Source organism: Diceros bicornis, chromosome 18 (assembly GCF_020826845.1).
Source record: "Diceros bicornis minor isolate mBicDic1 chromosome 18, mDicBic1.mat.cur, whole genome shotgun sequence".
NCBI lineage: Eukaryota > Metazoa > Chordata > Mammalia > Perissodactyla > Rhinocerotidae > Diceros > Diceros bicornis.
Window position 1 is genome coordinate 40200204 of NC_080757.1, and position 14110 is coordinate 40214313.

General features: G+C 36.8%; 1 protein-coding gene across 1 annotated transcript; it reads right to left on the reverse strand.

Moving 5' to 3' along the window:
• Positions 1-503: 503 nt before the first annotated feature.
• LOC131417940 (keratin, type I cytoskeletal 26-like) lies at positions 504-5184 on the reverse strand. The gene is made up of 8 exons (XM_058562039.1): positions 4744-5184; positions 4207-4289; positions 3647-3803; positions 3355-3516; positions 3146-3271; positions 2567-2784; positions 1251-1318; positions 504-655 (listed from the first exon to the last, which is right to left on the reverse strand). Exons 1-8 carry the CDS (start codon positions 5182-5184, stop codon positions 504-506), a joined length of 1407 nt encoding a protein of 468 aa, XP_058418022.1.
• Positions 5185-14110: the final 8926 nt, after the last annotated feature.

Below are 14110 nucleotides of genomic sequence, written 5' to 3' on the forward strand. Positions count from 1 at the left end.
ACAAATCCTAATGATCAACAGGTATAATCTTCTTTTACATCCACAGAAGCCCAAAACCTAAGAGATCTAGTCACTTACATTGTTAATCAGGGACAGAATTGAGACCAGAGATTAGGGCTAGTAATCTTTCTGCTTGATCCTGTCATGAATTGAAGTAAATTGACTGCGAAGTGAAGTATTTTATTTAATTAGCATATCCTTAGTACTGTCATGTTGAGATCAACTGCGGAAATTCAAAAGCACCAGATTTATCACAAATAACTTGTAATAGAAAATTTCTTAATGAAATGGCAAAAAACCCCTAAAGTAAAAAACTAGGGACAGATCAAGATTTTTCCGACTCCTGAGAAGGATTACATGCAAAGACCAGGAGAAAAAGAAGAGAAGGAGAACAAATTCTAGCCATTTTCTTTTTAAGAACAGAAATAAATGATTTCCTTGGGTTTTCTGGCCAACAGGATTTTGCAAAGGGCGGCTTTTAACAAAAAATAACTTTCTTCTCCTTATGAGGCTTTGGAAGGTACTCGTTGCTCTACTGTAATGTTGCTTATTTTAGAGGATTTTTCTTCCACCGAGTGGACTCTCAGTGAAAGGACATTGCTGAGTTGATCCAGTTTCTCAACCACTGTTTTGACAACAATTTCTTCTTTGGAGTCTAAAATAAAATAAATGAAAGTGTAGTACACATTCTTAACAGGTTGAAAGGTATTTAAAAAATGGTGTTTGCAAGTTTGCCGTAAATTGAGATATAATACCGTGTTCGAAGTCTATGCTTAGCAAGGCCAGGGACTATCTTATATTTACCACTGTTTTCAGAACACTGGGTGTTTGAAAGCGTAAATGAAACATGGATTAAAACAACATAAGGGATCAGGCAAGTACAGGCTGGGAGCGAGTAATCTTGTCTTCTTTTAAACACCAACTTGCCCTACTTTTGTGGTTTAAAATAAAGTAGCTTTTTTATCAAAGCATTGGAACTGGGAAAATAAGTGAGTTCTAAGTAAATAAGTAGGTTCCAGGGAAGACAGATGTTGCAGGATTGATTCTTCATTTCAATAATTTCATAGTTTGACCACATCTAATTTACAAGAATATAAAATACAAATATTAAGAACTGTCATAATGACCGATTATCCCTTCATTCACTAGAACTAAACTTAGAAACAATTTTATTTAGTTTACAAATAAGTGACTTATTTAATACAATTGCTGGAGTTGAAAAGAGTTACACCAAGTAAAACCTGCTATACCTTTGATGTGACTTTTGGAATTTACAGGCCCGCGTCCTTTCGATTTGTTGCATGTAGATTTGCTTTTTCTGTGAAGAGAAGAGTAAATTATTGAATTTTTTTCTTTCATTAGGGAGCTCATAAATAACTGTGAATTGAGAATAAAAGTTTTGGAGTTCTAGTTTCAATAAGATTCAAATTCCTCTTATGTTTCAGAGACATTAGTAAGCTTTTCATGACTTCAGTATAGTGAAAGAAGAGGTTAAATGGATATTTATGATAAAAAATTCCCTTGTGACCCGATATCTCTTTCATTTAGCAATTTGGGGACTCCAAGTTCTCATTCTGACTTTTCAGTCAATCTCCTGGCCAACGAACATGTTTGGAGAGCCTACCATGCAGAAGGTGCTAGGCTAGGTCCTGTAGAAAATATAGAGTGAAGATACAAGCAGTTTACAGTGTTGAAAATAAAATAAAGTATATGCAAGTAAAAACTTATCTACAACATGGCATAAAGGTGTTGTAAGAGAAGTGAAAAATGAATGGTGTAATAAGCAGTTTGTTCGAAGGAGGGAGCAATCACTGTTGAGTTCTCATGAGAATAAACTGTAGAGGGCTGACGCTGGCCTTGGAGGATGAGTAAGATGTTACTGACTCATGGTGGGACCATGGGCAGCATTTAGTAATAGCCACTGATCGCCAAGTACCTTTTGTGTGCAAGCCACTGTCATGAGCATTTTGCCTACATAGCGAGGCTCAATGGTTAAAAGTGTTCAGAGTGTGGTTTTGCTGTTATGGCAATTTTACCAGTAAGGAAACTGGAGTTGATAGAGGTTAAGCAATGTGCGCAAGTTCATGCAGTGGTGTGATTCGCACCCAGGGCTGTTGCTTTTGGCTAACAAGCTATGGTGATTTCTCCAACTAAATCTTCCTGTATCTTCATTGCTCATCTTTCAAATGAAAATGTAATAACCCACTTAATACAGGGTGCATGTGTGGTAACTAGTGAAGTAACAGTAAAATCGAGTGTATTGTTATTAGAAACGTGCCTCAACACTAAATCAGAGAACAATTTTCCCCCTGGATTGGAGTCCTGGAATTGTTCAACATTGGATATTTAAATGTTCTACCTATTACTCTAGATACAGATACTTTGCATACTTACAAATTTGATTTTGCTGCCTGTTTTCATTTCACTTGGGTGCAATAATAAATTCCTGAGGCCATATAGGTACAATCTTTAGAACAGGAAATTCTAGGATACAATATTGATATTCATGTGTTTTGAGAAGACCTAGTTGATGTGAGATTATTTTTTTTCCCAAGTTAACATTTACCTTTCTTCTCCACCTATTAATTTGCAATAAGTTTCAATTTCTTTTTCTAAAAATATTTTGATATCTAGAAGCTGTTCGTACTCCAGCTTCTGGCCTTCTGTCTCTGTTCGAATCTGTTGTAGTTGTTCCTCCCTTGTCCCAATCTGATCCTGGATTTGCTGGAGCTGAAGGCAGTAATTGCCCTCCGTCTCGGCCAAGGAGCATTCATAGGAATGTTTCTGAAAGAACAAAGCAAGGCTTGCATGTGTCAAAGATAAATGATACGTTCATATTTTAAACATGCTCCAGGTGGAAAGAAATATTTGCAGGAGGTCTAAATCTTTTCAGTTGAAAACCAGCATTAGCAAGGCTTAAAGAAACCATTTTCTCTCCATTGAAAAAAACTTTTTCTTTAAGTTCCGGTATTGGTGAGTCAGAAGTGATGTTTATGGACAAAATTCTTGATACATATTTAATATATTTATATATATTTAATATGGCTTATTTTTTAGTTATATATGCTTAGTTATGTATATTTAGCCATATATATGTATTTACTTATACACACATACATTCAAATCAATGGTGACTCCTACGAACCATGGCCATGAGGGACTGAAGTTCTATTTCCAAGGTTTGCAGACTGCGTTTCAGTTCCATCAGCTCATTTCTGTCTGCTGTGGCTGCTCCTGCATCATCAGAAATCTGCTGTTGCAGCGAAGCTCTCTGAAGCATAATTGTCAGAAGGTTAGCCACCAGCTCGTGGATCTACCGAACAAGCCCCTGGTGTGTGATTTCCACAGACGTACCTTCTGGTTAAACCAGGCCTCAGCGTCTTTATGGTTCTGCTGAGCCAAATCCTCGTACTCAGCCCTCATGTTGTTCAACAGAACGGTTAGATCCACTCCTGGGGCTGCGTTCATCTCCACGTTCACATTCCCCCCACCTGCACACTGCAGGATTTTCTTTTCCTGGAAAAGGGATCAGTCTTAACACTCAAGGTAGAAATTTGATGGATAGTCACCCTCTGGTATGAAATGAACAGTGGACTTGAGGAAGGGCGTCAGATCCTACACGAAGCCACTCTGTAGCGTTCCTTACCTCCTCGTGACTTTTTTTGAGGTAGGTCAGTTCATCACTGAGTGTCTCACACTGTATCTCCAGGTCGGTTGTACAAAGGGTCAGCTCATCCATGACTCTGTGAAGACCGTTGATGTTGGCCTCAATGCTCTGGTGCAGGGCAAGCTCATTTTCATATCTGAAAGGTGATTAAGATGCTTGAGAATTGTGATCAGAGGCAGGTGCAAAGCATAACTTTTTCATACATTTCATATCTGAAAGACATGACGTTCTGTACACACTTCTGAAGCTTCTTGTGACAGCAAAGTGATGAAACACTTTGGAATACCTGCTGGTTTATGAATAGTATTTTGGAGGAGTTGTTTCTTCAGAATTGATTTTTGTCATCCAAGGTGCTTAACAGTTGAATGAAAGCATTGTTTAAAATTTATGATAGCTCTTTTTATAAGGGCATATTTAACTTAATTTCCTCAGTAATCAAGTCTGACAATAAAAACATGTTGGTTTTTAAAGCAAAAGATATGTTGTTGACTCCAACTGTAGTAGTTTTACCTTAAATATAATTAATTATTTTCACCTACTTCAGCCTGAAGTCATCAGCGGTCAGTCTGGCATTGTCATTTTGTAGAAGAACGCTGGCGTTACAGGCGGTCACAGAAATAATCTAAAGAGAGTAGATTGTGCAAAATGTTAAGTACCGAAAGTCAAGGGAGCCTCCAGATTTAAGTTTGAGTCTTATCTTCTTAACCTGTCAAACATCTATTTTAGTATCATTTTTTTCCTACAGTAAATGAATCTGGATTTTCTTCAGATATAAATGTCCAGAGCTTAAGAGCTGAGGTAAAAGCTGTTGCTATCGTGGATACTTTCACTACTCTTGATCAAAAAGTAGAGCTAAATATAAGGTTAACAAAGTGATTACATCTATTTTGAAACTAGTTCTCTTTCATTAATTAATTCTACAAATTTTTATTGCCAGGCACTGTCTTAAGCACTGGAAAATGGAGTGAGCCAATTCCATACCACGTAAATTTATTAAGCACGTTTTATATCTTGTCTTTTTTAGGTTATGCACACCCAAAGTCTGTAGTAAAAGTATACAAATCCATATTTCTTACCTGCCTTTTAAGATCTTCAATGACTGACAAGTATCTACCATAGTCATGATTGAGTTCCCAGCAAGAACCGGGCCCATATTCCTCATACCAGCCATTGATTTTCTGCTCCAGTTCTGTGTTTACTTCCTCCAGAGCTTGCACGTGGTCGAGGTAGGATGCCAGGCGGTCATTGAGGTTCTGCATGGTCACCTTTTCATTCCCAGAGAGGAGGCCCTGTTCATTTCCAAGAAACCCAGTGCTGACACCGCTTCCCAACCCTCCACCACTATTACAGAAACCTCCTCCAGAAGAAACACTCCCAAGAGTACAAGAAAAGCTGCTTCCTGCTCCTGACCCACCGCACATATTCCCAGCCCTGAAGTCTGTTCCTCCACCAGGCAGTCGACCAGAGCCAGCTTGTGAGCAGACCCGCCTGGATCCACTAGAGAGTCGGAAAGACATGGCGACAGCAGAGCTGAGCGACCCTTTCTCAGAGAAGAGCAAAGCCAAAGTACACCACCCATAGAAGTTAGCTTCATTGGCCTTTTATAGGATTCAGTAGGTCATTGCACTCTTAACTATGCCAATCAGCCATAAAATATTACTTGCACCCTAATTGTTGTTTTCATTATTGGGTGATTTTTAATAGTGTCCAGACTGTAGGTGGAAAGCTGTCCCAAGGATATCTTTGTATATGAAAAATGTTCCAGGTGGATTAATACTAAATCATACTTTCAAAGGTCAAAATTAAATCTGAGTAAATGTACATCTTTTTAACCTTTGGAATAGATTCTGGTTTTTCCCCCCTATATGACAAACGGTTAATGATTCAAATGAGAAATGTCTACTGCTTTTGTCCTGCATGTACTTATGGAGTATCTCTTTATTCATGCTTTATTGAGTATTTTCTTTCTTACTAAAATCATGTACTCTCAATATATAGTGATCCTTTGGTGGTGGGAGTTCTTCAATGGATTTTTTAAATTGAAAACTGAAATAATAGAATTTCTATAATACTTTCCCTGTCAGTTTAACTCAAATTAATGAATATATTGCATTGACAGAAAATTATTTGTATTGAGATTTCTTGATTTAGTCCAGGAGCAGAACGTCCATTTAAAGAACTTCTGAGTATCCAAATTGGTCATATCCCTACCTCAAAAATATTGTTTACTGCCTTTTAGTTTAAATTTATGTATTTAAGATATTATGAATTATTTTGAGAAGTGAGCTTCATATTGGTGAGTGGAGAGTAAAATATATGAAGGAGAGGGATGTTTTCATCACTACCTAGAAAACTAATAATTATCGTACTCTAGATAGAAGATTAGTTGTCATAGGTGAGCAGACTCTTCATTCTCTTGCCTTGATGCTCACAGGAAATTTTCCCATCTGGTTGTGCTTCATTTCCCTGCTGGGCAAATGAAAATAATAATGTTGAACTGTCTCAAATGAATGTTGAGAAGTTCCAATAATTAATGACTATAAAACAGTCTGAAGGGCACAAACATTTTGTAAATGTTAATTATTTAAATTATTATAATAAAATGAACATGCCAGACAGAGTCAGGTCTCTACCACTCATAATGGTACAAATTGATCGGTTAACTAATTATAGTTTTGAAACAGTAATTTTTTCTGAATGAGAATTTTCCAATGTTGTGAATTTTGAATACTTAGAAAAACATCCAACATTATTACCCCTAAATATATGGAATATTTAATGGACCAGAATGCATGGATTTTTTTGACCAAAAATATTTTAAGATAATTAATCTAAACCTGTCATTCAGACCACGTTAGCGCATGTTTGGAACAATGTGTGATAAGTTAAGAGATGCAACTCATATTCAGAGATTTGTTACCGATTTTGTTGTGACCTGGTCAAAATTTTAATCTTTTGCCCATGTTTCCCATGAATAAAACAAGAAAAATAGAGTATATATTGTCAGTGTAGTAGTTTATAAGTCTTGAGTTTCTTGGGTAACAGGTATTATGAGACTGCAAAGTATTATTAACATATCTCTAGATATTTTATAAATACTAATTAACTTATAATCTTTTGTGAAATAAGTTAAGCATATATTATTAGAACCATTTTGGAGATGAGCTGGCTCTGAAGTTAAGTGGCAACACAGATCACAAAGCATTTCTGTATCAAAGCAGGACTGGAATGCGTGATGCTTAACTCTTCGAAATGTTGCCTATTTACTCAGAAGGGCACATCTCTTGAATTTTCTTAATCATAGATTTCCTCTAAACTAATGCTACAAACGTTTAAGTATGCTTTAGTCCTTTCTGGAAGTGGGCAATAGACTTAGCAAATTCTTTAGGCCATTTCTACCTATATATTTCTTCCCCAAGAGTGGTTATTTTATTCATGGTAAGAAACTTGGATTCAGCCACGTATCATTATCATTTCTTGAGAATCTATTAGGTATTAGAACATTCATTACATAATGTGTATATTGTAGGTACTCAAAAATAATTGAATTGAATTAAACTTTAAGATTATGCAGTGCTAATGTCTGCTTATCTCAGGATACAGTTTTTCATTACATTATTTTATTCTAATGATCGTATACTAATTTTTCTCCTGATAAATTTAGTATTTCGTTGCAAACGTGCTTCAATATCTTTTGCTGTTGCTTGAAATTCACCTACATTTCTGCTAGCCAAGTTTAGAAAAGTATTTTTCTTGAACATGAGTGAGGTTTGTTTTGTCACTAGAGTCTTAGTTTTTTCTAAGAATCAGATTCTGGTGTGCTAATTCGTCCCACAAAATGGCTTGTTTGAGGAGACTCTGATGACTGCTTAATCTCAGCCTGATTGGAGTTAGAATGCACTTAGTTTTTTAAATCTCTTCTCTTGTTAGAAGGAAGGTGGAATCATGAGGGTCCTACTGGCATGGTATTATGTTGTTAAGCACACAGACTGCCTGGATTAGCATTCCAGCAACTCCAATTGTTAGCTGTGTGACCCTGGACAAATTACTCAACCACTCTCTGCCTCAGTTTCCTTTATCAGTAAAAAAAGAGTGATAATACTTACCTCATAAAGTTGTTGGGAGGATTAAATGATGCTTAGAATAGAGCTTAGCACATAGTAAGTGCTGGGTATCACTATTGTTGATTCTTTCCTGGAAGTTATGTTAAAAAGTCCTAAATATATTTTTGGTTTTGTTGCTTGTTGCTTTTGGTGTCAAATCTAAGAAATCATTGCCAAGACCAATGTCAAGAAGCTTTCCGCTATGTTTTCTTTGAGGAGTTTTACAGTTTCAGGTGTTATGTTTAAGTCTTTAATCCATTTTGAGTTGATTTTGTGTATAGTGTATAATAGAGGTCCAATTTCATTCTTTTTACATGTGGATATCCAGTTTTCCCAACACTATTTGTTGAAGAGATTCTCCTTTCCCCATTGTGTATCCTTGGTGCCCTTGTTGAAGATCAGTTGACCGTATATACGTGGGTTTATTTCTGAGCTCTCTATGCTGTGCCATTGCTCGATGTCTGTCTTTATGCCAGTACCATACCATTGTTTGCCAATTTTTTTATTGTGGTAAAATACACAGAACATAAAATTGCCATCTTATCCATTTTTTTTTTTTTTTTGTGAGGAGATCAGCCCTGAGCTAACATCCGCCAATCCTCCTGTTTTTTTTGCTGAGGAAGACGGCCCTGGGCTAACATCGGTGCCCATCTTCCTCCACTTTATATGGGACGCCACCACAGCATGGCTTACCAAGCAGTGCGTCGGTGCGCGCCCGGGATCCGAACCAGCGAACCCCGGGCCGCTGCAACGGAGCGCGCGCACTTAACCGCTTGCGCCACCGGGCCGGCCCCGTCATCTTATCCATTTTTAAGAGTGCAATTCAGTAGTATTAAATATATTTGTAATGTGCAACCCCCCATCTATCTCCATAACTGTTTTCATCTTGTAAAATTGAAACTCTATACCCATTAAATAATAATTCCCCATTTCCTCCACCCCCAGCCCCCGGCAACTGTCATTCTACTTTCTCTTTCTATGAATTTGACTACTCTAGGTACCTCATATAAGTGGAATCATACAGTATTTGTCTTTTTGTGACTGGCTTATTTTACTTAACACAATGAGCTCAAGGTTCATCCGTGTTGCAGCATATGTCAGAATTTCCTTCCTTTTAAAGGCTGAATAATATTCCATTATTTGTATATACCACATTTTGCTTATGCATTCATCCATTGATGGTCACTTGGATTGTTTCCACATTTTAGTTATTGTGAGTAATGCTGCTGTGAACATGGGTGTATGAATATCTCTTCAAGACCTTGCTTTCAATTCTTCTGGGTATTTACCCACAAGTGGAATTGCCAGATCATATGGTAATTCTATTTTTAATATTTTGAGGAACTGCCATTCTGTTTTCCACAGCAGCTATGCCATTTTACATTCCCACGGACAGTGCACAAGGGTTCTAATTCCTCCACTTCTCTGCCAACACTTGTTATTTTCTATTTTTTTTTCATAGTACCCATCCTAATGGGTGTGAGGTGGTATGTGATTGCAGTTTTGATTTACATCTCCCTAATGATTAGTGATGTTGAATATCTTTTCATGTGCTTATTGACCATTTATATATCTTCTATACTGTTTTAATTACTGTAGCTTTATAGTATATTTGAAATCAGGAATTGTGATTTGTTCTTTCCCAATATTGCTTTGGCTATTCAGGGTCTTTTGTGGTTCCACATGAATTTTAGGATTGTTTTTCTAATTCTGTAAAAAATGCCATTGGGATTTTGATAGAGATTGCATTGAATCTGTAGATCACTTCAGCAGTATGGATATTTTAACAATATTAATTCTTTCAATTCATGAAGATGGAATGTCTTTCCATTTATTTGGGTCTGCTTTAATTTCTTTCATCAACATTTTATAGTTTTCAGTGTACAAGTCTTTCATCTCCTTGGTTAAGTTTATTCCTAAGTGTTTTATTCTCTGCGATGCTGTTGTAAATAGGATTGTTTTCTTAGTTTCCTTTTTTGGATAACTCATTGTAAGTGTATAGAAATGCAACTGATTTTTTTTAATGTTGATTTTGTATCCTGTAACTTTGCTGAATTCATTTATTAGTTCTAATACTTCTTTTGTGAAGTCTTTAGGGTTTTCTACATAAAAGATTAAGTCATCTGTAAACAGAGACAATTTTACTTCTTCCTTTCTGATTTGGGTACATTTTATTTCTTTTTCTTGCCTAATTGCTCTTGCTACAACTTCCAGTACTGTATTGGATAAAAGTGGCAAGACGAATACAACAATACATTAAAAAGATCATACACCATGATCAAGTGAGATTTATACCAGGGATGCAGGGATGGTTCAACATCCACAAATCAATCAACATGATACATCACATCAATAAAAAAAAGAATAAAAACCACATGATCATCTCAATAGATGCAGAGAAGGCATTTGACAAGATACAACATCCATTTATGATAAAAACTCTCAACAAAATGGGAATAGAAGGAAAGTACCTCAACATAATAAAGGCTATTTATGACAAACCCACAGCCAACATCATACTCAACAGGGAAAGACTGAAAGCCATTCCTCTGAGAACAGGAACGAGGCAGGGCTGCCGACTCTCACCACTCCTGTTCAATATAGTACTGGAGGTTTTGGCCAGAGCAATTAGGCAAGAAAAAGGAATAAAATGAATCCAAATAGGTAACAAAGAAGTGAAACTCTCACTATTTGCAGATGACATGATTGTATATATAGAAAACCCTAAAGAATCTGTTGGAAAACTATTAGAAACAATCAACAACTACAGCAAAGTTGCAGGGTACAAAATCAATCTACAAAAATCAGTTGCATTTCTGTATGCTAATAATGAACTAACAGAAAGAGAGCTCAAAAAGATAATACCATTTACAATTGCATCAAAAAGAATAAAATACCTAGGAATAAATCTTACCAAGGAGGTGAAGGACCTATACAATGAGAACTACAAGACATTATTGAAAGAAATCGATGATGACATAAAGAAATGGAAAGATATCCCATGCACGTGGATTGAAAGAATAAACATAGTTAAAATGTCTATATTACCTAAAGCAATCTACAGATTCAATGCAATCCCAATCAGAATCCCAATGACATTCTTCAAGGAAATAGAAAAAAGAATACTAAAATTCATATGGGGCAACAAAAGCCCCCGAATAGCTAAAGCAATCCTAAGAAAAAAGAACAAAGCAGGAGGCATCACAATCCCTGACTTCAAAACATATTACAAAGCGATAGTAATCAAAACAGCATGGTACTGGTACAAAAACAGACACACAGATCAATGGAACAGAATTGAAAGCCCAGAAATAAAACCACACATATACGGACAGCTAATTTTTGACAAAGGTGCTAAGAACATGCAATGGAGAAAGGAAAGTCTCTTCAATAAATGGTGTTGGGAAAACTGGACAGCCACATGCAAAAGAATGAAAGTGGACCATCTGCTATTGCCATTCACAAAAATTAACACAAAATGGATCAAAGACCTGAAGGTGAGACCTGAAACTATAAAACTCATAGAAGAAGATATAGGCAACACACTATTTGACATTGGTTTTAAAGGAATCTTTTTGGATGACATGCCTACCCAGACTAGGGAAACTAAAGAAAAAATAAACAAGTGGGACTTTATCAGATTAAAGAGCTTTTATAAGACAAATGAAACCAGAATCAAGATGAACAGACAACCAACCAGCTGGGAGAGAATATTTGCAAAACATACATCTGACAAGGGGTTGATCTCCATAATATATAAAGAACTCACACAATTGAACAACAAAAAAACAAACAACCCAATCAAAAAATGGGCAGAGGAAATGAACAGACACTTCTCCAAGGAAGATATACAGATGGCCAATAGGCACATGAAAAGATGTTCACATCACTAATCATCAGGGAAATGCAAATCAAAACAAGATACCACCTCACACCCGTTAGAATGGCTATAATCACCAAGACAAAAAGCAACAAGTGTTGGAGAGGATGTGGAGAAACAGGAACCCTCATACACAGCTGGTGGGAACGCAAACTGGTGCAACCTCTATGGAAAACAGTATGGAGATTCCTCAAAGAATTAAAAATAGAGATGCCTTATGACCCAGCCATCCCACTACTGGGAATCTATCCAACGCACCTGAAATCAACAATCCAAAGAGGCTTATGCACCCCTATGTTCATTGCAGCATTATTCACCATAGCCAAGAAGTGGAAGCAACCTAAGTGTCCCTCGTCTGACAATTGGATTAAGAAAATGTGGTATATATATACAATGGAATACTACTCAGCCATAAAAAAAGACAAAATCGTCCCATTTGCAACAACATGGATGGGCCTGGAGCGTATTATGTTAAGTGAAATAAGCCAGAAAGAGAAAGACAAACACTGTATGATCTCACTCATATGTGGAATATAAACCAACACATGGACAGAGAAAACTGTACTGTGGTTACCAGGGGCAGTGGGGGTAGGGGGTGGGCACAAGGGGTGAAGGGAGACATATATATGGCGATGGACAAACAAAAATGCACAACCCAAAATTTCACAATGTTAAAAACCATTAAAACATCAATTAAAAAATAAAAAGTGGCAAGAGTGGACTTCCTTGTCTTGCTCCTGATACAGAAGAAAAGCTTTCAGTTTTTCACCGTTGAGTATGATATTAGTTGTGGGATTGTCACATATGGCCTTTATTGTGTTGAGGTATATTCCTTCTATACCTAATTTGTTGAATGTTTTTTATCATTAAAAGGTGTTGAGCTTTGTCAAGTGCTTTTTCTATAGCTATTGAGGTTATCATATGAGTTTTATCCTTCCTTCTGTTAATGTGGTACATCACATTTTTTTTTCCAGAGGAAGATTCACCCTAAGCTAACAGCTGTTACCAATCTTCCTCCTTGTATTTTTTCTTCCTTTTTCTCCCTCAAAGCCCCAGTACATAGTTGTGTATGACTGTATATTCTTTCTTTTTTTTGTGTGTGAGGAAGATCAGCCCTGAGCTAACATCCATGCTAATCCTCCTCTTTTTGCTCAGGAAGACTGGCTCTGAGCTAACGTCTATTGCCAATCCTCCTCCTTTTTTTCCCCAAAGCCTCAGTAGATAGTTGTATGTCATAGTTGCACATCCTTCTAGTTGCTGTATGTGGGACACGGCCTCAGCATGGCTGGACAAGCGGTGCGTGGGTGCACGCCCGGGATCCAAACCCGGGCTGCCAGTAGCGGAGCGCAGGCACTTAACTGCTAAGCCACGGGGCCGGCCCCTGTAAATTCTTCTAGTTCTTCTATGTGAGCAGCCACCACAGCACGGCTACCAACAGATGAGCGGTGTGCTTCTGCACCTGGGAATCGAACCTGGGCCGCTGAAGTGGAGCATGCTGAACTTTAACTGCTAGACCATCAGGGCTACCTCTCCACATTTATTGATTTGTGTATGTTGAACCATTCTTGCATCCTAGGGATAAATCCCGCTTGATCATGGTGTATGATCCTTTTAATGTGCTGTCGAATTTGGTTTGCTAGAATTTTGTTGAAGATTTTTGCATCTATGTTCATCAGAGTTATTGACCTATAATTTTCTTTTCTTATAGTGTCTTTGCCTTGCATTGGTATTACAGTAATGCTGGCCTTGTAAAATGAGTTTGGAAGTGTTCCCTCCTCTTCAATTTTTTTGGAAGAGTTTGAGAAGAATTGGTGTTAATTTTTCTTTAAGTGGTAGAATTCACCAGTGAAACCACCTGGTCTTGGGCTTTTCTTTGTTGAGAGCTTTTGATTACTGATTCAATATTCTTACTCATTATTGGTCTGTTCAGATTTTCTGTTTCTTCATAATTTAGTCTTGCTGGGTTGTATGTCTCTAGGAAACATATCCATTTCTTCTAGATTATCCAATTTGTTGACATATAAATGTTTAGTATTCTCATATGATTCTTTGTATTTCTAGCACCGGTTGTAATGTCTCCTCTTTCATTTATAATTTTGTTTATTTGAGTCTTCTTTTTTTCTTGGTTAGTCTGACTAAAGATTTGTCAATTTTATCTGTTTAAAAAACCAACTCTTAGTTTTGTTGGTGTTTTCTATTGTTTTTCTGGTCTCTATTTCAGTTGTTTCTGCTCTAGTCTTTATTATTTCCTTCCCTCTACTAACTTTGGGCTTAGTTTGTTCTTTTTCTAGTTCTTTGATATGTAAAGTTAGATTGTTTATTTGCAATCTTTCCTCTTTCTTATTGTAGGTAGGTTATCACTACAAAGTTCCCTCAGTACTGATTTTGCTGCATCCCGTAAGTTTGGTATATTGTGTTCATTTTCATTTGTCTCAAGATATATATGTGGTTTTTTTTTGG

Excerpts from the sequence above, each read along its gene's own strand:
- LOC131417940 (XM_058562039.1), bottom strand. The coding sequence starts at position 5,184 with ATGTCTTTCCGACTCTCTAGTGGATCCAGGCGGGTCTGCTCACAAGCT. Across the intron at positions 4,290-4,743 it reads TTGAAGATCTTAAAAGGCAG|ATTATTTCTGTGACCGCCTG; the intron begins GTAAGAAATATG and ends TACTCTCTTTAG. Across the intron at positions 3,804-4,206 it reads GCTGATGACTTCAGGCTGAA|ATATGAAAATGAGCTTGCCC; the intron begins GTAGGTGAAAAT and ends ATCACCTTTCAG.